Consider the following 27,930-nt stretch of genomic DNA (forward strand, 5'->3'; position numbering starts at 1 on the left):
CTTACGACTCAATACACAAAAAATAAACTATACTAGGCATTTAAAGAAGTGGAAGTCTTAGTACTTCGTCATTGGTGATTCTATCAGTCTAAGGTATCTTCAGAATGCTTCTATAGAGCAACATCTCAAGTTTTTTGATAATTTGAGCTTTCAAGCTCCAACTTTCCACTCTTTACAGCAGTAATGACCACACATAACATTCCACGAATCCTATTTTGGGAAATACTTGACAAATGCCTTACGAGTCATATCAATTATGATCTTGATTTCTTCGTCTGGATAATATACTAGAAGTTGACATTAATACAAATAGTTAAAGCACAAAGAGCAAGATTATTAATGTGGTGACCACGCCATGTGACTTTGCATTCAAAAATATTTGAAATTTCTCAATAAAACCTGAGTAATATTCTAATAGCATATAACTAAATTCCTCGTTATACTTGATACCCTTTTTGGGGAAAACCAATATACCTACCCCTAACCTTCTCATTGTTCAATACAAAAATCGTTATATAAAAAATCGAGGTCTAAAATATCGTTTTCCAAAAAATCGATTTTTCCCCAAGTTTCTATTTGTTAAATCTGGGAAATTCGAGTCTACCGGGATCTGAGTGGTTCTGCTCACAAGGAATAGATGATACCGCGAGATTTTTTTGTTCTTGACTATAAAGTATAGGATCAAAATTCAGATGTACATATGCCTGCGATAAATAACGTTGAAATTGAACATATCGTTAAGAAATCGATTTATCTGATCCGATGAATCGATTTCTGTTTCGAAAGCGATCAGATCTCGAACGCCGAGATCTCAACGGAGCTACGCCGTTTCCAGAGATCGCGCCCGCGCGACGTAATTTAATCTTTTGTTGTATTTATTTTTGAGTATATTGGTTATTTGATGTATTTATCGTTTTTTATTTATTTTGGTGTTTTATTACTATACTCGAAAGTCTAGGACTCATATTAGTAAAATTCCGCAGCGAGAAATTGAGAGAATGATACCAGAAAGTGGTAAAAGAAGAAGAGGACGCCTAAAGAAAAAATGGTTACAAGAAATCTAGCGGAAAATAGATGAGGAATAATTGTTAGAGGAAAGTAGAAAAAGACAATAGGAAATGAAGAGAATAGGGAAGTTGCTGAAGATATTGTAATTGTTGATTGGAGAATGTCATTTGAGGTAATTTATTCAGAAAATGAGGCTGAATTATAATGTAAACTTCAGCACTTTTAATCGCATTTGTATAGTTCGAAAAGCATTTCAACATTCCATCGCAAATTCTTTAAAATCCAACAGGAAGTATCATTTTTTTATAATCTCCGCCACTGGCTGTGTCTATAAGCCTCTAATGATGACACATTACCTATTTACCCAGCATTTAATGACAAACTTGCCGTATTTATTGCCAGAAATGTTTACAGATTGTCACTGTTATTACATCTTTTGCGGACCGATTACATATAGAAAAGCACCGCCTCAAATCGGGAATTTTAAGGCGGTTCCTTTATAGGAAGGGGCATAACCGACTCAACCTACTGGGATAAGTAACTTGAGTTATCAGTTTAGGTATTGAGCAGTGGAGTTTCATAGAATCATAAGTGGTATTAGTTTCTAAAAATTGTGAATGTCTGTCAACTGGAATATTGAATGGAAAATGTAAGTATTTCTTTCCTTTTAACATTTTTTTTTATTATTAAAATATTAGTTATGGCATATAAAATTAACTGCTCGATATTTTGGTACACTTCATACTTCCTAGGACTCGTTAATGTACAATAGCGCACCCCCGATCGGTAATTTTCTACTCAATAGTATCATCAACTGAACTATATAAATAAGTATATTTCAAGATTCATCCATAAAAATCTACGTTTTTTCTTAATTTGACGCCAAATACCTTATTCTAGATGGTCAATTTTTTTTCCTTTAATAGTCTGGATCTATACTAGGATCTTTGTTATGTAAAAAACTAACCCTTTTACACTCAAGTGATGCCTACCTCGTGTGGAGATATCTTTGGATATATTAATCTTGAACTTCTGTAAGAAAACATGCCTTGGTAGCTTCCACTCCTCTAAAGCAAATAGTTTTGATAAATTCACGTTCTGGACGTCTGCAAATGTACTCGGTATTCATGAACCACGTCTACCTATGGAGCAGATCTTTCAAAAACCGCTCCCTAGGTGGGATTATGTTGGATCTGCCTTGGTTGTGTAGGTAAAACAGAATCAATCCTTCGACCTTCATTCTAAGCTGTCTCAAGTTACTGGATCGCCTATAAGATGATTTGCTTTGTTTTGTCTCGGGTGGAACATCCTCAGAGAAACCTGCAGAGAACTGCAACTTCGATTTTCACCTGGATATTATCAATACTTTAGAGAAGTCTATGGACCACTTAGATTAAAGCTTTTCTTACATAAGTGTTAAAACACTAAGACAAACAAACGCTACAGCCAGGGTGTGTAGTGTTTGAGACGCTCCACAAGAAGAAAATACTACCCGGAATTTGATTATCCAAGTGGTCGTTGTGGAAGTATGCCTTCAGATGGTCCATCTTGTCCTAGTTGTCGTTATCAAAGGCCGATGTCCTTTAGGAAGCAAATCAGACCCAATAGTGAATTTATGGCTATTTATTAGGGAGATATTGTACACTATTATATTATAATACATTTCCTATAACTTATCTTTTGTCAATTCTTCTAAATAAAAGCCTCAAACAGTCTTCGTGAAATTGACAATAAACGTTGGTACCTTTTTGGACTGCATACATTCCATGAAAATGGCGACGAATTAAGTCTTTTTGAAGAAAAATCAATGATACTCTATTGCCTTTTTGTGTTATTTAAGAGCTATCGAATTATTCACTATTTTCCAAATCAGGTATGCCCGTTAAAGCTAAGGTCACTTTCAATGGAAACTATTGTTCTCGACCTCGCTCTACTAACTTTAAGTAAACACTTCTAAATATAATTTTTGCCTCAACAGCCTTTATAATAAAACAGTGGTTCAAGGCTCGAAAAGAACTAACACAGACAAAGGAATTAGGATCATACATAATCCGATTCTAAGAGTGAGAGAGATTTGTTTGGAAATTAGTTATAGGAGGAAGGTTTGTTGGAGTTGGCCCTGATATAGGAGCTGCTCCTCTGCAGCGAACCGATCCTCTTAGGATTAGGTATAAATATAAGTGTAGAATCCTTTTATTTGAATCTTATATATCAACTGGATGCTAGTCAATCTCTTAGATTGTGAATAATTCTATACTTATTGGACTGGTTGTGTATCATTGAATTATTTTGTGACAGTATGATGTGGCAAATGTCGAGTGTTTATGACGCCCAGTTGAGGTATCCATTCCACACGACTGAGTTGTTTCAATTTTCCATGAGAAAGCCTTCGCGTTTGCTTTAAATCAACTACAAACGCTACCTTGAACGAGAGCCAATACAATTCAATACAATAACCTGTGCTTTCATCACACCCTTGTATATTTGACAATAATAGTGTATGCGACTGAGAAAATTTCTTCGAATTCATTGTATATTTTCTTTATTTCAGATTTTTACAACGAAATAAATAATGTTCGCGCTACCCCAAGTGGACCAATGCTTTTGCTTAGATCATTACACCGAATGCGTGGCTCAGAATCATTTTCTGACCCAAAGATTATTGAATCCTTATTTTTCGCAGCTCTGGTTGCCGTTTCCCATTAAGATAACTCAACCTCGTCCGGAGAAACCGCCTTATTCTTACATCGCTCTCATTGCCATGGCCATATCATCGTCACCAAAGCAAAGACTCACACTTAGTGGAATTTATAGGTAATTTTTTTTTCTTTAAGGTACAGTGGTAGGTCCAAGTTTAAAGGTCATTTAGGCCAGATTGGAGGTTGTGTATGTTTGAAATGTAAATAAAACTTTTTTCTATAAAGATACGTTTCATTCAGTTTGATTAAAATAGAGTCAACCCATAGAGTTTTTCGATAAAGATAGTCACTCAAAAAACTATAACGTGGTAATTTCCACGTACCCAACACTATATATTACTCTTAAATTATTAATTTTCCTTCTCGAAGTCACGAAAAACTTGTGGTAAAATGATATTTATTTGCCTCGCGAACCAAATGGCCGAGACGTCAATATCACGTGATTTGGAAATTGACATTTTATGATCAAAAACATAACCTAACCGGATTGAAATTCAGAGGTTAGGTTCGTTCTTATTAATGTAGATTTATGATATAGATAAGAAAATATTCAATCCGAATGAAACTAGTAGCTGTTGTGTAGGGAAAATCTAATTTTCAATCAGAATAAAACTAAAATTAATACAATTTAGCAACAAAAACATAAAAAAAAGTCTACGAAATAAGAAATTAAATCCGATGATTGAAAAATATTATAATTAAAATGACAGTTCTGTCGATAATTGACAGCAGGCGACTTGATTGAGTTAATTAAGATAATCGTTTATTGATCTCCAATCTCCTTTCCATTTCATATAAATCGAACGATTTTGGTGGAATCTCCTTTGAAAAATCATCCTTTCCCTTTAATAATAAAAATGTATCACTTTCATAGATTCATAATGGACAATTTTCCTTACTATCGAGAGAACAAGCAAGGCTGGCAGAATTCTATAAGACATAATCTGAGTTTAAATGACTGTTTTGTGAAAGTGCCCAGAGATAAGGTGTCACCTGGGGGTTGTGAAACGTCCGGAGGCGGCGGCGCGGGAGGAAAAGGCAGTTATTGGATGTTAGATCCCAAAGCTGCTAACATGTTTGAAAAGGGAAATTATAGGAGAAGGAAAACGAGACGGCAGAGAATCGCAGAATGCTCGACAAATTTATATCAGGTGAGTTCAATTTCTTTCTCATATTCTTTATATCGTTGGATACTTATATATATATATATATAAATGATCATAACAGAGTTTTTGACAGTGATATGAATGATTTTTATTCATTGATAAATCAGAAATGATTTTAACATAAAGAATTCTTCAAATTTGAATATTTTGTCATGTAATCAGAAACAGAAATCTACGAATAAGCTGCTAATGACGTCACTATATAGTAAAAGTCCAATTAACACTTTGTTTTGGCTATCAGTACACCAGTAACCAATTTACGGATGTGTACGTCGATTTGTGTCTTTGTATTTTTGATTAATATCATTTACAACGAAAAACGGAACTTCTGGCTCAGAGTACTCAGACTTCTTTATAGCTAATAATGATAGCTTGTTAAATGCTAAAGTTTTGACGTATTTTCTAGCAAATTTTTGGCATATATTTATGGTAAAGTAGATGAACAAACACTAAAGAATGTTATTGACTGTTTACTATATTCTGACGTCAGTGCATCGCCATATTGGTAATGAGAATTTCGGCGGGAAATTTGAAACGATAATTTGAAAATTTGTTGTTTAATATGATGACAATATAAAAAAACTTTCTATAAGGATTCGAAAACAAAAAAATCTTAATAGTATTTCGTTATATATGCATCCAGAATAATTCAGGAGCGAGCTTAATCGTTTATTATTATCAAAAAAGTGTTTTTTGTTCAAGATTTTATAATCTTGTACTAGTTTTTTATCTAAAGGATCGTTCGAAAATGAACTTGAATATTTCTAAGGACAAACCCTTAAGATTTCAAAGTTTCCGAATAAGCCAATAACAAGACTTAATTTGCATACTGTGCTTAAACTTTCGTTAAGTTCTTGAAGTTTTCACAAAGAAACTTCCACTCATATTTTAATTGCTGTTAAGCTCAGCTCTCTCCAAATTGTAATGATCTCATAATTATATGTAAATATTTAAGAGAAATGCATTCTCAAAGCTTTTATTGGAATATTTTTGGATCTAAAACGAAAATTTTGATCTCTTTTAAACGTATACCAGATGTGAAAAATAATCTCTACATATCCAATTGATTGACATGGAACAATTGATTAGAATATGACAAATAGAAGAAGAGACCGAAATCAGCCTCAAAAACAATGACAAAAGATTTTGGAAGCTACATCACAGAAAAATTTCGATATTTCGAGTTAAATCATCGATAGCAAGATATTTTGAAAACCGTTACAGTTTGCAATATAAAGGGTTTTCCAATAAGAGGTGTTATTTTGAACAGCCCGCTATTTCGGTAAATGTCACTTTCTGAAGCTGTCATTTTTTGACATTTGACAAGTAGAAATTACGCCATTAATGAAAATGGAACGATACACGCTTCAACAACGCATTGAAATTATTAAAATTCACTATAAAAATGGTGAAAGTTTGGCAGAGACGGTTCGTCAAACTAAAACATTTTTGGGTCGACGTGAAGCACCTTCTCGGACCGCAATACAAAAATTGGTGGAAAAATTTGAGCTGTCGGGACAAGTTAGTGATGTGAAAAATAAAACCCGTGCACGTCGCTCAAGAACAACTGAGAATGTTGCTGCTGTAGCCCAAAGTGTTGAAGAAAACCAAGGTTTGTCCATTCCTCGTCGTTCTTTGGAATTAGACATTCCACAAACGTCATTACACCGTATTTTGCATAAAGACTTAAGGCCTATAAAGTTCAGTGAATACAAGAAATCAAGCCCTCCGATCATCAACAACGTCGTGTCTTTGCTGATTGGGTCCTGGAAATGCATGAAAATGATCCGGAATTTCATCGAAAAATCATCTTAACTAATGAGGCCCATTTCCACCTTGGTGGTTACGTCAATAAAAAAAATTGTCGAATTTGGGGCTCGGAAAACCCAAGAGTTATTGTTGAAAATCCTCTCCATCCTCAACGCGTGACTGTTTGGTGCGATTTATGGTCTGGCGGTGTCATTGGACCTTACTTTTTCGAAAATGAGGCTGGAGCAACTGTTACGGTGAATGGATTTCGCTATCGAGAGATGATTAATGATTTTTTATGGCCGGAATTGGATGGTATTGATTTGGACAACGTTTACTTTCAACAAGACGGCGCTACGTGCCACACAAGCAACGAAACCATCTCGATCTTTTACGGGAAAAATTTCCGTCCCGTGTTATCTCTCGAAGAGGTGATCACAATTGGCCCGACTTTTTCCTTTGGGGCCACGTGAAAGATAAGGTCTACGCCAACAGTCCAGCATCGATTCAAGACCTCAAAGATGGAATTCATAAGGCTATCGAGGACATAGGGCAGCCGCTTTACAATTTGGTTACGGCAAATTTCATGAAAAGGATATGGTCCTGTAAGCGCAGTCGTGGCGGCCATTTGACTGATGTTGTGTTCCATTATTAACGACATACCATCCTCTTTATAATGAAATAAACATCCGATCATTTTTCTCAAAAAATGGCATTTTTCTTTAAATATCAAAATAACACCTCTTATTGGAAAACCCCTTATGATAGTTAGACAGAAAATAATCGGAGGAAGCCAGAATATTGTGAATATCGTGGATGAAACAATGAATCGAAATTCCTAACATAGCTACAAGAATTCAGGATCATCCACTTAACATAGTAACTTCCAATCTTTCCAAGGAACGGAGTACTTTCAGGATAATAGTGTTTGGTCATATCAAATTTTTTTTGGGAGTTGTGATAAGTTTGAAGCCTTGCAAGAAACGTAACGGCCACAATGTACATCGAAAATTTAGCAGACGAAGACATAGAAACAAAATAAGACATTGGAGAACATACCTTGAGATAGAGGAAGTCCAAGCGGTGGTTAATGTAATTTAAAGATGACAAGGCAGCAGACCACGAATTTATCAAACTGTTCGATACCAAAACAATAAGATAACTAAGATGTACATCATGATTCTGAAAGAATACCATCAGAATAGTTGAAGTTTGAGTTTAATTATGTAATAGCCAATCATCCCTTAACCAGTTCGGGTTTATAAATTCTGTTGGTACAAGGGAAGCTCTCAGTATAGATCCTGATGCAGATGCAGATCTGTATGCATGTTTAATAGACTATAAGAAGTCGTTCAATCGAATAAAACATCTAAAATGATGAAGGTACTTGAGGAAACAGGAATTGGAAATCTCTATAGCGAACCTCCCAACTATTTTTGAGCTGCGCGTCCAGTATAGACATGTTTGAGTATACATTCGTGGTCTATATGTTGAGAAGTAGAAAATTGCGTCTACTGCGTTTATATTTCGATTCTGTTTGCCAAAAAGAAGTTTTTTTTACGTACAAACATATTGAGCAATCACGTTTGGAAGTGTGGAAACTTAGAGACGGAAAATTATGTCTCAAATGATATGAGATAATTTAAAATTTAGTTTAGATAGTTTGTACGTTGTCTGTATTTAAAAACAAAAATTATTTTCAGGACTTTCTTTACGTATTCAACGTACTTTTAACTGTTTTTAATTATATCGCGTATGGGATCTCTCACGAAACAAAGTTAATTAAAATGTTTTCGTATCAGATTAAAAGTTTTCGAAAGCTACCAACTCATATTCAACGGTTTTAATGATTACAAACAAAAGTTGTGACGCCATATTTATATATGTATAAAATTAATTCTGAAAAGAGGTTATTTTATTTTATTTATTAATAATAAGTAGACTTAATTTGATATAAAATCATACTTGATTGTAGCACTGGATTTGGTCATGAGATTTTGTACATCGACATAAGTCGAAAATGAAGAATAAAATTTATCGATAATTTGTTTCAATTTCGAGAAATAACCTAACATAACCTAATTTAAACAAACGCCACCGGGACTCAGACACAAACATCTTTACGACGCTATTTTTGGGCTAAGGACTTTCAAAAAAAAGTATTTTATCATATAACGACGACTAATTCTTTCCCTTTTTACAAATTCACTGAAAAACCTTCACTATTAATAGTTTGTAAAACGAATACTAAAGAACGTGGAATCTTCAAACTTGAAACATATACTGTATAGGTTATATTATATTTTCAAGTAACTAACTCCATCTCTAGGTCCAGTCAGGTATTTCTGGGCCCCTTTTGTTTCAGTAATCTGTGATGTGTGCGAAAATTGAAATAAAACATTATGTTTAATACAAATTACAAGATACAACTTTAATTCTAGATTAAATTTTAGTTATCTTTTCTATAAACTGTTTTGTTGTAACTTCAAGTATCGATATCTCGAAAACGTAGCGAGATATCGCAAAAATTTTGTTCTCGATTTTCGTTTTATTTTTGCGATGCAACAGAAATCGTATCCTGAATTTTGTAGACTTAAAATTAGACTTGTATATTTGATCTTGAATTTTTTTTTATTTCGTTCTTGAAGTAAACTCCCTTCTACTTTCTGGTTACGTGAGTCGTATAAAAACATAAATTTGTTCTCTTATGTGATTGTTCGGAATTGCCTACTGGTTGACCACAAAATACCCTTCAGAGCGAACAATTTATAAACAGACAACTCGTTAATACATATGGTAGTAATGAGTCAATTAAATCTCTCAGTGAACACTGTTAGCAACGATTTTTTTTTCAAATATGCAGCGTTAACGTATACGTTGAACAGATGTTTCACCATAAAATTTTATTTCTCCTTCCAGTTGTTTAGAATGTCATAAAATTAAATCTATGGACCTCCAATTCACGATTTGAATAAACATTTCATCGGGTTTGTTGTATTAGTTATTTTACTAAAAAGACGAATGAACAGAGAAATTCATGAATGGGTCTTGAGAAAAAAAAACGGACGATAAAATTGGTAGTAACACAAGTTATGATGCAGAAGACCTGTTGTTGAAAAAAAAATAAGGTTATGAATGGATTTGGAAAGGAAAAATGAGAATAAAAGTGATAGTAATGAAGAATATTATGAATCATGAGTATTTCGAGTTACAGTCGCCAATTAAGAGTCGAAAGGGAAGTGGTGAAGGATGTATTTGGATAGAAAGAAGTATAAATGACGCAGAAAAACTGTTGCTGCAAAAAATGAGGTTATGAATGATTTTAGAAAGAAAAAATGAGAATAGAAGTGATAGTAATGAAGAATATTTTGAATCATGAGTATTTCGATATACAGCCGCCAATTAAGGGTCGAAAGTAAATTGGTGAAGGATGTTTTTGGATAGGAAGAAGTACATTGACACAGATAAACCGTTGTTGCAAAAAAATGAGGTTATGAATGGATTTAGAAAGAAAAAATGAGAATAGAAGTGACAGTACTGAAGAATATTATGAATCATGAGTATTTCGAGTTAGAGTCGCCAATTAACAGTCGAAAGGGAATTGGTAAAGGAGGTATTTGGATAGAAAGAAGTATAAATGACGCAGAAAAACTGTTGCTGCAAAAAATGAGGTTATGAATGTATTTAGAAAGAAAAAATGAGAATAGAAGTGATAGTAATGAAGAATATTTTGAATCATGAGTATTTCGATATACAGCCGCCAATTAAGGGTCGAAAGTAAATTGGTGAAGGATGTTTTTGGATAGGAAGAAGTATATTGACGCAGATAAACCGTTGTTGCAAAAAAATGAGGTTATAAATGGATTTAGAAAGAAAAAATGAGAATAGAAGTGATAGTAATGAAGAATAGTATGAATCATGAGTATTTCGAGTTACAGTCGCCAATTAAGAGTCGAAAGGGAATTGGTGAAGGATATATTTGGATACAAAGAAGTATAAATGACGCAGAAAAACCGTTATTGAGAAAAAATGAGGTTATGAATGGATTTAGAAAGAAAAAATGAGAATAGAAGTGATAGTAATGAAGAATATTATGAATCATGAGTATTTCGAGTTAGAATCGCCAATTAACAGTCGAAAGGGAATTGGTGAAGGAGTTATTTGGATAGAAAGAAGTATAAATGACGCAGAAAAACTGTTGCTGCAAAAAATGAGGTTATGAAGGTATTTAGAAAGAAAAAATGAGAATAGAAGTGATAGTAATGAAGAATATTTTGAATCATGAGTATTTCGATATACAGCCGCCAATTAAGGGTCGAAAGTAAATTGGTGAAGGATGTTTTTGGATAGGAAGAAGTATATTGACGCAGATAAACCGTTGTTGCAAAAAAATGAGGTTATGAATGGATTTAGAAAGAAAAAATGAGAATAGAAGTGACAGTACTGAAGAATATTATGAATCATCAGTATTTCGAGTTACAATCGTCATTTAAGAGTCGAAAGGGAATTGGTAAAGGAGGTATTTGGATAGAAAGAAGTATAAATGACGCAGAAAAACCGTTGTTGCAAAAAATGAGGTTATGAATGGATTAAGAAAGAAAAAATGAGAATAGAAGTGATAGTAATGAAGAATATTTTGAATCATGAGTATTTCGATCTACAGCCGCCAATTAAGGGTCGAAAGTAAATTGGTGAAGGATGTTTTTGGATAGGGAGAAGTATAGATGACGCTGAAAAACTGTTGCTGCAAAAAATGTGGTTATGAATGGATTTAGGAAGAAAAAATGAGAATAGAAGTGATACTACTGAAGAATATTATGAATCATGAGTATTGCGAGTTACAGTCGCCAATTAAGAGTCGAAAGGGAATTGGTGAAGGATGTATTTGGATAGGAAGATGTATAAATGACGCAGAAAAACTGTTGCTGCAAAAAAATGTGGTTATGAATGGAATGAGAAAGAAAAAATGAGAATAGAAGTGATAGTAATGAAGAATATTTTGAATCATGAGTATCTCGAGTTACAGTCGCTAATTAAGAGTCGAAAGGGGATTGGTGAAGGATGTATTTGGATAAAAAGAAGTATAAATGACGCAGTATAACCGTTGTTGCAACAAACTGAGGTTATGAATAGATTTAGAAAGAAAAAATGAGAATAGAAGTGATAGTAATGAAGAATATTATGAATCATGAGTATTTCGAGTTACAGTCGCCAATTAAGAGTTGCTAGGGAATTGGTGAAGGATGTATTTGGATAGAAAGAAGTATAAATGACGCAGAAAAACCGTTGTTGCAAAAAACTGAGGTTATGAATTGATTTAGAAAGAAAAAATGAGCATAGAAGTGATAGTAATGAAGAATATTATGAATCATGAGTATTTCGAGTTACAGTCGCCAATTAAGAGTTGCTAGGGAATTGGTGAAGGATGTATTTGGATAGAAAGAAGTATAAATGACGCAGAAAAACCGTTGTTGCAAAAAAATGAGGTTATAAATGGATTTAGAAAGAAAAAATGAGAATCGAAGTGATAGTAATGAAGAATATTTTGAATCATGAGTATTTCGATCTACAGCCGCCAATTAAGGGTCGAAAGTAAATTGGTGAAGGATGTTTTTGGATAGGAAGAAGTATATTGACGCAGATAAACCGTTGTTGCAAAAAAATGAGGTTATGAATGGATTTAGAAAGAAAAAATGAGAATAGAAGTGACAGTACTGAAGAATATTATGAATCATCAGTATTTCGAGTTACAATCGTCATTTAAGAGTCGAAAGGGAATTGGTAAAGGAGGTATTTGGATAGAAAGAAGTATAAATGACGCAGAAAAACCGTTGTTGCAAAAAATGAGGTTATGAATGGATTAAGAAAGAAAAAATGAGAATAGAAGTGATAGTAATGAAGAATATTTTGAATCATGAGTATTTCGATCTACAGCCGCCAATTAAGGGTCGAAAGTAAATTGGTGAAGGATGTTTTTGGATAGGGAGAAGTATAGATGACGCTGAAAAACTGTTGCTGCAAAAAATGTGGTTATGAATGGATTTAGGAAGAAAAAATGAGAATAGAAGTGATACTACTGAAGAATATTATGAATCATGAGTATTGCGAGTTACAGTCGCCAATTAAGAGTCGAAAGGGAATTGGTGAAGGATGTATTTGGATAGGAAGATGTATAAATGACGCAGAAAAACTGTTGCTGCAAAAAAATGTGGTTATGAATGGAATGAGAAAGAAAAAATGAGAATAGAAGTGATAGTAATGAAGAATATTTTGAATCATGAGTATCTCGAGTTACAGTCGCTAATTAAGAGTCGAAAGGGGATTGGTGAAGGATGTATTTGGATAGGGAGAAGTATAAATGACGCTGAAAAACTGTTGCTGCAAAAAATGTGATTATGAATGGATTTAGAAAGAAAAAATGAGAAAAGAAGTGATAGTAATGGAGAATATTTTGAATCATGAGTATTTCGATCTACAGCCGCCAATTAACGGTCGAAAGTAAATTGGTGTAGGATGTTTTTGGATAGGAAGAAGTATAAATGACGCTGAAAAACTGTTGCTGCAAAAAATGTGGTTATGAATGGATTTAGAAAGAAAAAATGAGAATAGAAGTGATAGTAATGAAGAATAGTATGAATCATGAGTATTTCGAGTTACAGTCGCCAATTAAGAGTCGAAAGGGAATTGGTGAAGGATATATTTGGATACAAAGAAGTATAAATGACGCAGAAAAACCGTTATTGAGAAAAAATGAGGTTATGAATGGATTTAGAAAGAAAAAATGAGAATAGAAGTGATAGTAATGAAGAATATTATGAATCATGAATATTTCGAGTTAGAGTCGCCAATTAACAGTCGAAAGTAAATTGGTGAAGGATGTTTTTGGATAGGGAGAAGTATAGATGACGCTGAAAACCTGTTGCTGCAAAAAATGTGGTTATGAATGGATTTAGGAAGAAAAAATGAGAATAGAAGTGATACTACTGAAGAATATTATGAATCATGAGTATTGCGAGTTACAGTCGCCAATTAAGAGTCGAAAGGGAATTGGTGAAGGATGTATTTGGATAGGAAGAAGTATAAATGACGCAGAAAAACTGTTGCTGCAAAAAAATGTGGTTATGAATGGAATGAGAAAGAAAAAATGAGAATAGAAGTGATAGTAATGAAGAATATTTTGAATCATGAGTATCTCGAGTTACAGTCGCCAATTAAGAGTCGAAAGGGGATTGGTGAAGGATGTATTTGGATAGAAAGAAGTATAAATGACGCAGAAAAACTGTTGCTGCAAAAAAATGTGGTTATGAATGGAATAAGAAAGAAAAAATGAGAATAGAAGTGATACTACAGAAGAATATTATGAATCATGAGTATTGCGAGTTACAGTCGCCAATTAAGAGTCGAAAGGGAATTGGTGAAGGATGTATTTGGATAGGAAGAAGTATAAATGACGCAGAAAAACTGTTGCTGCAAAAAAATGTGGTTATGAATGGAATGAGAAAGAAAAAATGAGAATAGAAGTGATAGTAATGAAGAATATTTTGAATCATGAGTATCTCGAGTTACAGTCGCCAATTAAGAGTCGAAAGGGGATTGGTGAAGGATGTATTTGGATAGAAAGAAGTATAAATGACGCAGTATAACCGTTGTTGCAACAAACTGAGGTTATGAATGGATTTAGAAAGAAAAAATGAGAATAGAAGTGATAGTAATGAAGAATATTATGAATCATGAGTATTTCGAGTTACAGTCGCCAATTAAGGGTCGCAAGGGAGGTGAAGGATGTATTTGGATAGAAAGAAGTATAAATGACGCAGAAAAACCGTTGTTGCAAAAAACTGAGGTTATGAATGGATTTAGAAAGAAAAAATGAGCATAGAAGTGATAGTAATGAAGAATATTATGAATCATGAGTATTTCGAGTTACAGTCGCCAATTAAGAGTCGCAAGGGAATTGGTGAAGGATGTTTTTGGATAGAAAGAAGTATAAATGACGCAGAAAAACCGTTGTTGCAAAAAAATGAGGTTATAAATGGATTTAGAAAGAAAAAATGAGAATCGAAGTGATAGTTATGAAGAATATTTTGAATCATGAGTATTTCGATCTACAGCCGCCAATTAAGGGTCGAAAGTAAATTGGTGAAGGATGTTTTTGGATAGGAAGAAGTTTAAATGACGCTGAAAAACTGTTATTGCAAAAATCTGAGGTTATGAATGGATTTAGAAAGAAAAAATGAGAATAGAAGTGATAGTAATGAAGAATATTTTGAATCATGAGTATCTCGAGTTACAGTCGCCAATTAAGGGTCGAAAGGGGATTGGTGAAGGATGTTTTTGGATAGGAAGAAGTATATTGACGCAGATAAACCGTTGTTGCAAAAAAATGAGGTTATAAATGGATTTAGAAAGAAAAAATGAGAATAGAAGTGATAGTAATGAAGAATAGTATGAATCATGAGTATTTCGAGTTACAGTCGCCAATTAAGAGTCGAAAGGGAATTGGTGAAGGATATATTTGGATACAAAGAAGTATAAATGACGCAGAAAAACCGTTATTGAGAAAAAATGAGGTTATGAATGGATTTAGAAAGAAAAAATGAGAATAGAAGTGATAGTAATGAAGAATATTATGAATCATGAGTATTTCGAGTTAGAATCGCCAATTAACAGTCGAAAGGGAATTGGTGAAGGAGTTATTTGGATAGAAAGAAGTATAAATGACGCAGAAAAACTGTTGCTGCAAAAAATGAGGTTATGAAGGTATTTAGAAAGAAAAAATGAGAATAGAAGTGATAGTAATGAAGAATATTTTGAATCATGAGTATTTCGATATACAGCCGCCAATTAAGGGTCGAAAGTAAATTGGTGAAGGATGTTTTTGGATAGGAAGAAGTATATTGACGCAGATAAACCGTTGTTGCAAAAAAATGAGGTTATGAATGGATTTAGAAAGAAAAAATGAGAATAGAAGTGACAGTACTGAAGAATATTATGAATCATCAGTATTTCGAGTTACAATCGTCATTTAAGAGTCGAAAGGGAATTGGTAAAGGAGGTATTTGGATAGAAAGAAGTATAAATGACGCAGAAAAACCGTTGTTGCAAAAAATGAGGTTATGAATGGATTAAGAAAGAAAAAATGAGAATAGAAGTGATAGTAATGAAGAATATTTTGAATCATGAGTATTTCGATCTACAGCCGCCAATTAAGGGTCGAAAGTAAATTGGTGAAGGATGTTTTTGGATAGGGAGAAGTATAGATGACGCTGAAAAACTGTTGCTGCAAAAAATGTGGTTATGAATGGATTTAGGAAGAAAAAATGAGAATAGAAGTGATACTACTGAAGAATATTATGAATCATGAGTATCTCGAGTTACAGTCGCTAATTAAGAGTCGAAAGGGGATTGGTGAAGGATGTATTTGGATAAAAAGAAGTATAAATGACGCAGTATAACCGTTGTTGCAACAAACTGAGGTTATGAATAGATTTAGAAAGAAAAAATGAGAATAGAAGTGATAGTAATGAAGAATATTATGAATCATGAGTATTTCGAGTTACAGTCGCCAATTAAGAGTTGCTAGGGAATTGGTGAAGGATGTATTTGGATAGAAAGAAGTATAAATGACGCAGAAAAACCGTTGTTGCAAAAAACTGAGGTTATGAATTGATTTAGAAAGAAAAAATGAGCATAGAAGTGATAGTAATGAAGAATATTATGAATCATGAGTATTTCGAGTTAGAATCGCCAATTAACAGTCGAAAGGGAATTGGTGAAGGAGTTATTTGGATAGAAAGAAGTATAAATGACGCAGAAAAACTGTTGCTGCAAAAAATGAGGTTATGAAGGTATTTAGAAAGAAAAAATGAGAATAGAAGTGATAGTAATGAAGAATATTTTGAATCATGAGTATTTCGATATACAGCCGCCAATTAAGGGTCGAAAGTAAATTGGTGAAGGATGTTTTTGGATAGGAAGAAGTATATTGACGCAGATAAACCGTTGTTGCAAAAAAATGAGGTTATGAATGGATTTAGAAAGAAAAAATGAGAATAGAAGTGACAGTACTGAAGAATATTATGAATCATCAGTATTTCGAGTTACAATCGTCATTTAAGAGTCGAAAGGGAATTGGTAAAGGAGGTATTTGGATAGAAAGAAGTATAAATGACGCAGAAAAACCGTTATTGCAAAAAATGAGGTTATGAATGGATTAAGAAAGAAAAAATGAGAATAGAAGTGATAGTAATGAAGAATATTTTGAATCATGAGTATTTCGATCTACAGCCGCCAATTAAGGGTCGAAAGTAAATTGGTGAAGGATGTTTTTGGATAGGGAGAAGTATAGATGACGCTGAAAAACTGTTGCTGCAAAAAATGTGGTTATGAATGGATTTAGGAAGAAAAAATGAGAATAGAAGTGATACTACTGAAGAATATTATGAATCATGAGTATTGCGAGTTACAGTCGCCAATTAAGAGTCGAAAGGGAATTGGTGAAGGATGTATTTGGATAGGAAGATGTATAAATGACGCAGAAAAACTGTTGCTGCAAAAAAATGTGGTTATGAATGGAATGAGAAAGAAAAAATGAGAATAGAAGTGATAGTAATGAAGAATATTTTGAATCATGAGTATCTCGAGTTACAGTCGCTAATTAAGAGTCGAAAGGGGATTGGTGAAGGATGTATTTGGATAAAAAGAAGTATAAATGACGCAGTATAACCGTTGTTGCAACAAACTGAGGTTATGAATAGATTTAGAAAGAAAAAATGAGAATAGAAGTGATAGTAATGAAGAATATTATGAATCATGAGTATTTCGAGTTACAGTCGCCAATTAAGAGTTGCTAGGGAATTGGTGAAGGATGTATTTGGATAGAAAGAAGTATAAATGACGCAGAAAAACCGTTGTTGCAAAAAACTGAGGTTATGAATTGATTTAGAAAGAAAAAATGAGCATAGAAGTGATAGTAATGAAGAATATTATGAATCATGAGTATTTCGAGTTACAGTCGCCAATTAAGAGTTGCTAGGGAATTGGTGAAGGATGTATTTGGATAGAAAGAAGTATAAATGACGCAGAAAAACCGTTGTTGCAAAAAAATGAGGTTATAAATGGATTTAGAAAGAAAAAATGAGAATCGAAGTGATAGTAATGAAGAATATTTTGAATCATGAGTATTTCGATCTACAGCCGCCAATTAAGGGTCGAAAGTAAATTGGTGAAGGATGTTTTTGGATAGGAAGAAGTATATTGACGCAGATAAACCGTTGTTGCAAAAAAATGAGGTTATGAATGGATTTAGAAAGAAAAAATGAGAATAGAAGTGACAGTACTGAAGAATATTATGAATCATCAGTATTTCGAGTTACAATCGTCATTTAAGAGTCGAAAGGGAATTGGTAAAGGAGGTATTTGGATAGAAAGAAGTATAAATGACGCAGAAAAACCGTTGTTGCAAAAAATGAGGTTATGAATGGATTAAGAAAGAAAAAATGAGAATAGAAGTGATAGTAATGAAGAATATTTTGAATCATGAGTATTTCGATCTACAGCCGCCAATTAAGGGTCGAAAGTAAATTGGTGAAGGATGTTTTTGGATAGGGAGAAGTATAGATGACGCTGAAAAACTGTTGCTGCAAAAAATGTGGTTATGAATGGATTTAGGAAGAAAAAATGAGAATAGAAGTGATACTACTGAAGAATATTATGAATCATGAGTATTGCGAGTTACAGTCGCCAATTAAGAGTCGAAAGGGAATTGGTGAAGGATGTATTTGGATAGGAAGATGTATAAATGACGCAGAAAAACTGTTGCTGCAAAAAAATGTGGTTATGAATGGAATGAGAAAGAAAAAATGAGAATAGAAGTGATAGTAATGAAGAATATTTTGAATCATGAGTATCTCGAGTTACAGTCGCTAATTAAGAGTCGAAAGGGGATTGGTGAAGGATGTATTTGGATAGGGAGAAGTATAAATGACGCTGAAAAACTGTTGCTGCAAAAAATGTGATTATGAATGGATTTAGAAAGAAAAAATGAGAAAAGAAGTGATAGTAATGAAGAATATTTTGAATCATGAGTATTTCGATCTACAGCCGCCAATTAACGGTCGAAAGTAAATTGGTGTAGGATGTTTTTGGATAGGAAGAAGTATAAATGACGCTGAAAAACTGTTGCTGCAAAAAATGTGGTTATGAATGGATTTAGAAAGAAAAAATGAGAATAGAAGTGATAGTAATGAAGAATAGTATGAATCATGAGTATTTCGAGTTACAGTCGCCAATTAAGAGTCGAAAGGGAATTGGTGAAGGATATATTTGGATACAAAGAAGTATAAATGACGCAGAAAAACCGTTATTGAGAAAAAATGAGGTTATGAATGGATTTAGAAAGAAAAAATGAGAATAGAAGTGATAGTAATGAAGAATATTATGAATCATGAATATTTCGAGTTAGAGTCGCCAATTAACAGTCGAAAGTAAATTGGTGAAGGATGTTTTTGGATAGGGAGAAGTATAGATGACGCTGAAAACCTGTTGCTGCAAAAAATGTGGTTATGAATGGATTTAGGAAGAAAAAATGAGAATAGAAGTGATACTACTGAAGAATATTATGAATCATGAGTATTGCGAGTTACAGTCGCCAATTAAGAGTCGAAAGGGAATTGGTGAAGGATGTATTTGGATAGGAAGAAGTATAAATGACGCAGAAAAACTGTTGCTGCAAAAAAATGTGGTTATGAATGGAATGAGAAAGAAAAAATGAGAATAGAAGTGATAGTAATGAAGAATATTTTGAATCATGAGTATCTCGAGTTACAGTCGCCAATTAAGAGTCGAAAGGGGATTGGTGAAGGATGTATTTGGATAGAAAGAAGTATAAATGACGCAGAAAAACTGTTGCTGCAAAAAAATGTGGTTATGAATGGAATAAGAAAGAAAAAATGAGAATAGAAGTGATACTACAGAAGAATATTATGAATCATGAGTATTGCGAGTTACAGTCGCCAATTAAGAGTCGAAAGGGAATTGGTGAAGGATGTATTTGGATAGGAAGAAGTATAAATGACGCAGAAAAACTGTTGCTGCAAAAAAATGTGGTTATGAATGGAATGAGAAAGAAAAAATGAGAATAGAAGTGATAGTAATGAAGAATATTTTGAATCATGAGTATCTCGAGTTACAGTCGCCAATTAAGAGTCGAAAGGGGATTGGTGAAGGATGTATTTGGATAGAAAGAAGTATAAATGACGCAGTATAACCGTTGTTGCAACAAACTGAGGTTATGAATGGATTTAGAAAGAAAAAATGAGAATAGAAGTGATAGTAATGAAGAATATTATGAATCATGAGTATTTCGAGTTACAGTCGCCAATTAAGGGTCGCAAGGGAGGTGAAGGATGTATTTGGATAGAAAGAAGTATAAATGACGCAGAAAAACCGTTGTTGCAAAAAACTGAGGTTATGAATGGATTTAGAAAGAAAAAATGAGCATAGAAGTGATAGTAATGAAGAATATTATGAATCATGAGTATTTCGAGTTACAGTCGCCAATTAAGAGTCGCAAGGGAATTGGTGAAGGATGTTTTTGGATAGAAAGAAGTATAAATGACGCAGAAAAACCGTTGTTGCAAAAAAATGAGGTTATAAATGGATTTAGAAAGAAAAAATGAGAATCGAAGTGATAGTTATGAAGAATATTTTGAATCATGAGTATTTCGATCTACAGCCGCCAATTAAGGGTCGAAAGTAAATTGGTGAAGGATGTTTATGGATAGGAAGAAGTTTAAATGACGCTGAAAAACTGTTATTGCAAAAATCTGAGGTTATGAATGGATTTAGAAAGAAAAAATGAGAATAGAAGTGATAGTAATGAAGAATATTTTGAATCATGAGTATCTCGAGTTACAGTCGCCAATTAAGGGTCGAAAGGGGATTGGTGAAGGATGTTTTTGGATAGGAAGAAGTATATTGACGCAGATAAACCGTTGTTGCAAAAAAATGAGGTTATAAATGGATTTAGAAAGAAAAAATGAGAATAGAAGTGATAGTAATGAAGAATAGTATGAATCATGAGTATTTCGAGTTACAGTCGCCAATTAAGAGTCGAAAGGGAATTGGTGAAGGATATATTTGGATACAAAGAAGTATAAATGACGCAGAAAAACCGTTATTGAGAAAAAATGAGGTTATGAATGGATTTAGAAAGAAAAAATGAGAATAGAAGTGATAGTAATGAAGAATATTATGAATCATGAGTATTTCGAGTTAGAATCGCCAATTAACAGTCGAAAGGGAATTGGTGAAGGAGTTATTTGGATAGAAAGAAGTATAAATGACGCAGAAAAACTGTTGCTGCAAAAAATGAGGTTATGAAGGTATTTAGAAAGAAAAAATGAGAATAGAAGTGATAGTAATGAAGAATATTTTGAATCATGAGTATTTCGATATACAGCCGCCAATTAAGGGTCGAAAGTAAATTGGTGAAGGATGTTTTTGGATAGGAAGAAGTATATTGACGCAGATAAACCGTTGTTGCAAAAAAATGAGGTTATGAGTGGATTTAGAAAGAAAAAATGAGAATAGAAGTGACAGTACTGAAGAATATTATGAATCATCAGTATTTCGAGTTACAATCGTCATTTAAGAGTCGAAAGGGAATTGGTAAAGGAGGTATTTGGATAGAAAGAAGTATAAATGACGCAGAAAAACCGTTGTTGCAAAAAATGAGGTTATGAATGGATTAAGAAAGAAAAAATGAGAATAGAAGTGATAGTAATGAAGAATATTTTGAATCATGAGTATTTCGATCTACAGCCGCCAATTAAGGGTCGAAAGTAAATTGGTGAAGGATGTTTTTGGATAGGGAGAAGTATAGATGACGCTGAAAAACTGTTGCTGCAAAAAATGTGGTTATGAATGGATTTAGGAAGAAAAAATGAGAATAGAAGTGATACTACTGAAGAATATTATGAATCATGAGTATCTCGAGTTACAGTCGCTAATTAAGAGTCGAAAGGGGATTGGTGAAGGATGTATTTGGATAAAAAGAAGTATAAATGACGCAGTATAACCGTTGTTGCAACAAACTGAGGTTATGAATAGATTTAGAAAGAAAAAATGAGAATAGAAGTGATAGTAATGAAGAATATTATGAATCATGAGTATTTCGAGTTACAGTCGCCAATTAAGAGTTGCTAGGGAATTGGTGAAGGATGTATTTGGATAGAAAGAAGTATAAATGACGCAGAAAAACCGTTGTTGCAAAAAACTGAGGTTATGAATTGATTTAGAAAGAAAAAATGAGCATAGAAGTGATAGTAATGAAGAATATTATGAATCATGAGTATTTCGAGTTACAGTCGCCAATTAAGAGTTGCTAGGGAATTGGTGAAGGATGTATTTGGATAGAAAGAAGTATAAATGACGCAGAAAAACCGTTGTTGCAAAAAAATGAGGTTATAAATGGATTTAGAAAGAAAAAATGAGAATCGAAGTGATAGTAATGAAGAATATTTTGAATCATGAGTATTTCGATCTACAGCCGCCAATTAAGGGTCGAAAGTAAATTGGTGAAGGATGTTTTTGGATAGGAAGAAGTTTAAATGACGCTGAAAAACTGTTTTTTTGCAAAAATCTGAGGTTATGAATGGATTTAGAAAGAAAAAATGAGAATAGAAGTGATAGTAATGAAGAATATTTTGAATCATGAGTATTTCGATCTACAGCCGCCAATTAAGGGTCGAAAGTAAATTGGTGAAGGATGTTTTTGGATAGGAAGAAGTTTAAATGACGCTGAAAAACTGTTGTTGCAAAAATCTGAGGTTATAAATGGATTTAGAAAGAAAAAATGAGAATCGAAGTGATAGTGATGAAGAATATTTTGAATCATGAGAATTTCGATCTACAGCCGCCAATTAAGGGTCGAAAGTAAATTGGTGAAGGATGTTTTTGGATAGGAAGAAGTTTAAATGACGCTGAAAAACTGTTGTTGCAAAAATCTGAGGTTATGAATGGATTTAGAAAGAAAAAATGAGAATAGAAGTGATAGTAATGAAGAATATTTTGAATCATGAGTATTTCGATCTACAGCCGCCAATTAACGGTCGAAAGTAAATTGGTGAAGGATGTTTTTGGATAGGGAGAAGTATAAATGACGCTGAAAAAATGTTGCTGCAAAAAATGTGGTTATGAATGGATTTAGAAAGAAAAAATGAGAATAGAAGTGAGAGTAATGAAGAATATTTTGAATCATGAGTATTTCGATCTACAGCCGCCAATTAACGGTCGAAAGTAAATTGGTGAAGGATGTTTTTGGATAGGGAGAAGTATAAATGACGCTGAAAAACTGTTGCTGCAAAAAATGTGATTATGAATGGATTTAGAAAGAAAAAATGAGAAAAGAAGTGATAGTAATGAAGAATATTTTGAATCATGAGTATTTCGATCTACAGCCGCCAATTAACGGTCGAAAGTAAATTGGTGTAGGATGTTTTTGGATAGGAAGAAGTATAAATGACGCTGAAAAACTGTTGCTGCAAAAAATGTGGTTATGAATGGATTTAGAAAGAAAAAATGAGAATAGAAGTGATAGTAATGAAGAATAGTATGAATCATGAGTATTTCGAGTTACAGTCGCCAATTAAGAGTCGAAAGGGAATTGGTGAAGGATATATTTGGATACAAAGAAGTATAAATGACGCAGAAAAACCGTTATTGAGAAAAAATGAGGTTATGAATGGATTTAGAAAGAAAAAATGAGAATAGAAGTGATAGTAATGAAGAATATTATGAATCATGAATATTTCGAGTTAGAGTCGCCAATTAACAGTCGAAAGTAAATTGGTGAAGGATGTTTTTGGATAGGGAGAAGTATAGATGACGCTGAAAACCTGTTGCTGCAAAAAATGTGGTTATGAATGGATTTAGGAAGAAAAAATGAGAATAGAAGTGATACTACTGAAGAATATTATGAATCATGAGTATTGCGAGTTACAGTCGCCAATTAAGAGTCGAAAGGGAATTGGTGAAGGATGTATTTGGATAGGAAGAAGTATAAATGACGCATAAAAACTGTTGCTGCAAAAAAATGTGGTTATGAATGGAATGAGAAAGAAAAAATGAGAATAGAAGTGATAGTAATGAAGAATATTTTGAATCATGAGTATCTCGAGTTACAGTCGCCAATTAAGAGTCGAAAGGGGATTGGTGAAGGATGTATTTGGATAGAAAGAAGTATAAATGACGCAGAAAAACTGTTGCTGCAAAAAAATGTGGTTATGAATGGAATAAGAAAGAAAAAATGAGAATAGAAGTGATACTACAGAAGAATATTATGAATCATGAGTATTGCGAGTTACAGTCGCCAATTAAGAGTCGAAAGGGAATTGGTGAAGGATGTATTTGGATAGGAAGAAGTATAAATGACGCAGAAAAACTGTTGCTGCAAAAAAATGTGGTTATGAATGGAATGAGAAAGAAAAAATGAGAATAGAAGTGATAGTAATGAAGAATATTTTGAATCATGAGTATCTCGAGTTACAGTCGCCAATTAAGAGTCGAAAGGGGATTGGTGAAGGATGTATTTGGATAGAAAGAAGTATAAATGACGCAGTATAACCGTTGTTGCAACAAACTGAGGTTATGAATGGATTTAGAAAGAAAAAATGAGAATAGAAGTGATAGTAATGAAGAATATTATGAATCATGAGTATTTCGAGTTACAGTCGCCAATTAAGGGTCGCAAGGGAGGTGAAGGATGTATTTGGATAGAAAGAAGTATAAATGACGCAGAAAAACCGTTGTTGCAAAAAACTGAGGTTATGAATGGATTTAGAAAGAAAAAATGAGCATAGAAGTGATAGTAATGAAGAATATTATGAATCATGAGTATTTCGAGTTACAGTCGCCAATTAAGAGTCGCAAGGGAGGTGAAGGATGTATTTGGATAGAAAGAAGTATAAATGACGCAGAAAAACCGTTGTTGCAAAAAACTGAGGTTATGAATGGATTTAGAAAGAAAAAATGAGCATAGAAGTGATAGTAATGAAGAATATTTTGAATCATGAGTATTTCGATCTACAGCCGCCAATTAAGGGTCGAAAGTAAATTGGTGAAGGATGTTTTTTGATAGGAAGAAGTATAAATGACGCTGAAAAACTGTTGCTGCAAAAAATGTGGTTATGAATGGATTTAGAAAGAAAAAATGAGAATAGAAGTGATAGTAATGAAGAATATTATGAATCATGAGTATTTCGAGTTACAGTCGCCAATTAAGAGTCGCAAGGGAATTGGTGAAGGATGTTTTTGGATAGAAAGAAGTATAAATGACGCAGAAAAACCGTTGTTGCAAAAAAATGAGGTTATAAATGGATTTAGAAAGAAAAAATGAGAATCGAAGTGATAGTTATGAAGAATATTTTGAATCATGAGTATTTCGATCTACAGACGCCAATTAAGGGTCGAAAGTAAATTGGTGAAGGATGTTTTTGGATAGGAAGAAGTTTAAATGACGCTGAAAAACTGTTATTGCAAAAATCTGAGGTTATGAATGGATTTAGAAAGAAAAAATGAGAATAGAAGTGATAGTAATGAAGAATATTTTGAATCATGAGTATCTCGAGTTACAGTCGCCAATTAAGGGTCGAAAGGGGATTGGTGAAGGATGTATTTGGATAGAAAGAAGTATAAATGACGCAGAAAAACCGTTGTTGCAAAAAACTGAGGTTATGAATGGATTTAGAAAGAAAAAATGAGCATAGAAGTGATAGTAATGAAGAATATTTTGAATCATGAGTATTTCGATCTACAGCCGCCAATTAAGGGTCGAAAGTAAATTGGTGAAGGATGTTTTTGGATAGGAAGAAGTTTAAATGACGCTGAAAAACTGTTGTTGCAAAAATCTGAGGTTATGAATGAATTTAGAAAGAAAAAATGAGAATAGAAGTGATAGTACTGAAGAATATTATGAATCATGAGTATTTCGAGTTTCAATCGTCATTTAAGAGTCGAAAGGGAATTGGTGAAGGATGTATTTGGATAGAAAGAAGTATAAATGACGCAGAAAAACTGTTGCTGCAAAAAAATGTGGTTATGAATGGATCAAGAAAGAAAAAATGAGAATAGAATTGATAGTAATGAAGAATATTTTGAATCATGAGTATCTCGAGTTACAGTCGCCAATTAAGAGTCGAAAGGGAATTGGTGAAGGATGTATTTGGATAAAAAGAAGTATAAATGACGCAATAAAACCGTTGTTGCATAAAACTGAGGTTATGAATGAATGTAGAAAGAAAAAATGAGAATAGAAGTGATAGTACTGAAGAATATTATGAATCATGAGTATTTCGAGTTACAGTCGTCATTTAATAGTCGAAAGGGAATTGGTGTAGGATGTTTTTGGATAGAAAAAAGTATAAATGACGCAGAAAAAGCCCTGTTGCAAAAAATGAGGTTATGAATGGATTTAGAAAGAAAACATGAGAATAGAAGTGATAGTACTGAAGAATATTTTGAATCATGAGTATTTCGATCTACAGCCGCCAATTAAGGGTCGAAAGTAAATTGGTGAAGGATGTTTTTGGATAAAAAGAAGTATAAATGACGCAGAAAAACCGTTGTTGCAAAAAAATGTGGTGATGAATGGATTTAGAAAGAAAAAATGAGAATAGAAGTGATAGTAATGAAGAATATTTTGATTGAATGAAGAAAATGAGGGTATGACACTCGAAAATAATGTGGTAGACATTATTATGATGCTACAATCCAAAATACAAGTAGCTGAGAGATTTTTTGGATTGAATTTTATTCGTATTCATAAATTGAAGGTTTGGTCAAAAATGTGATGATTATTTATAAGTAAAAATGATGAATTTTGGTGTGATAATATGTGAAAACATTTATTACAGGAACAAGCCATATCTCTAATCACTAAACCTTATATAACATCACAAATTGATCAGAATGATGGAGAATTACCGAAAAGAAACAAGAACACTAGTTTGTTTACCATAGAAAATTTAATAAAACATAATAATTCATAGATGAACTGGAATGAACTATTTTTTATTGTAACTAGAAAGTTCGTAGGCTGTTTTTTTAGTATAATCAAATTTTATTCTAGTTTGTCAACAAAATAAGTCGCCGGAGATTGAATCTGGAGACTACGATGGATGCTGAATCAATTCGAAGTTCATTTCATACAATTTTGTCATCGTGTCCATTGGATTTTGATACGAAGTTGAACGGAGTTTTATTCTTGCAGCCGTTTTTTCATAGTTTCGTTCTTAAAACTCTCCAATATCTTTACGTAATAGTCGCTGTTTCCCATTTCAAAACTTGTCGATCAATATTATACCATACGCATACAAAATTAATGATGCCATAACCTTGCTAGCCGACTTTTTCGTTTTTGCAAACCGTTCATCGCTCTCCTGACTGTCGAATAGACTCCAGTGTGAAATAATGTTTTAGCAATTATTACAAAACGCAAAAATTTTGGTTTATTACAATTTAACAGCTTCAATTAATTCTCAGAATAATGAATTTGTTGTTTTGGGTTTATTATGAGCTCGCGCGGCATCTACTTAAAACAGAGCTTTCCTATATCCAAATAATCATCCAAGATTTGTCCAACACGTTCCTTTAATACCTTTAGGATCGTAGCTACTTAAATCAGCTCACGTCACCATTATTTGGAGTCCGAATAATGTTTATCAAGCTAAGCCTCTGCTTTAATAGTGTTTTTTTTTGTTTTATCAACATACGAAATTTAATCTATTTTTTAAAACTAATAGTTGTTTTACTCAAACTAATTTAATTCACAAGTAATTGTACGATAGCTGTCAATGTGATAGATCGTTGTTTTGAAGGCTTGGACTATTTAAAAACTAGTAGCGCCACATATGTGTCAGCCTACGAACTTTTCAGCACGCCTTATAAATAATTATTACTAAATTGTGATTATTGTCTGTTTTCTTTTATTTATTTCAATTATTTACTTGATATGTACTTTCATTTATTAGGAAACGTTTAAATGTTTGTAATATAAGGTCTGTATAAAATAATTTCTACTATATCTGTTGTAGTATTATAAAGAATAAATACATACGTTTTTATACTAAATAATGTTTTTATTTCAAAATAATCTATATCATATCGACGATTCTTTGTAATTCAATTTATTATTGAACAACTTCACTTATCAGTTAGCTTAGTAGCTTTCTTAAAGGTCGCTTTCGATGAACACACCTTAGAAACGTTTAAGGTCAACACTGGTGTTCCACAGGGATGCATCTTGTCAC

General features: G+C 33.0%; 1 protein-coding gene across 1 annotated transcript; it reads left to right on the forward strand.

Annotated features, from left to right (window-relative positions):
• Positions 1 to 1,589: 1,589 nt before the first annotated feature.
• On the forward strand, positions 1,590 to 27,751 carry LOC130447055 (fork head domain-containing protein L1-like). Its single transcript, XM_056783679.1, has 4 exons — positions 1,590 to 1,657; positions 3,560 to 3,822; positions 4,582 to 4,858; positions 26,536 to 27,751. Exons 2-4 carry the CDS (start codon positions 3,581 to 3,583, stop codon positions 26,668 to 26,670), a joined length of 654 nt encoding a protein of 217 aa, XP_056639657.1. The 5' UTR covers positions 1,590 to 1,657; positions 3,560 to 3,580; the 3' UTR covers positions 26,671 to 27,751.
• The last annotated feature ends 179 nt before the right edge of the window (positions 27,752 to 27,930 follow it).

Source organism: Diorhabda sublineata, chromosome 7, assembly GCF_026230105.1.
Source record: "Diorhabda sublineata isolate icDioSubl1.1 chromosome 7, icDioSubl1.1, whole genome shotgun sequence".
Classification (NCBI taxonomy): domain Eukaryota; kingdom Metazoa; phylum Arthropoda; class Insecta; order Coleoptera; family Chrysomelidae; genus Diorhabda; species Diorhabda sublineata.

Coding starts and splice junctions, on each gene's coding strand:
- LOC130447055 (XM_056783679.1), top strand. CDS start 3,581: ATGTTCGCGCTACCCCAAGTGGACCAATGCTTTTGCTTAGATCATTAC. Junction 3,823..4,581: donor ACACTTAGTGGAATTTATAG/GTAATTTTTTTT, acceptor TCACTTTCATAG/ATTCATAATGGACAATTTTC. Junction 4,859..26,535: donor GCTCGACAAATTTATATCAG/GTGAGTTCAATT, acceptor CATTTATTACAG/GAACAAGCCATATCTCTAAT.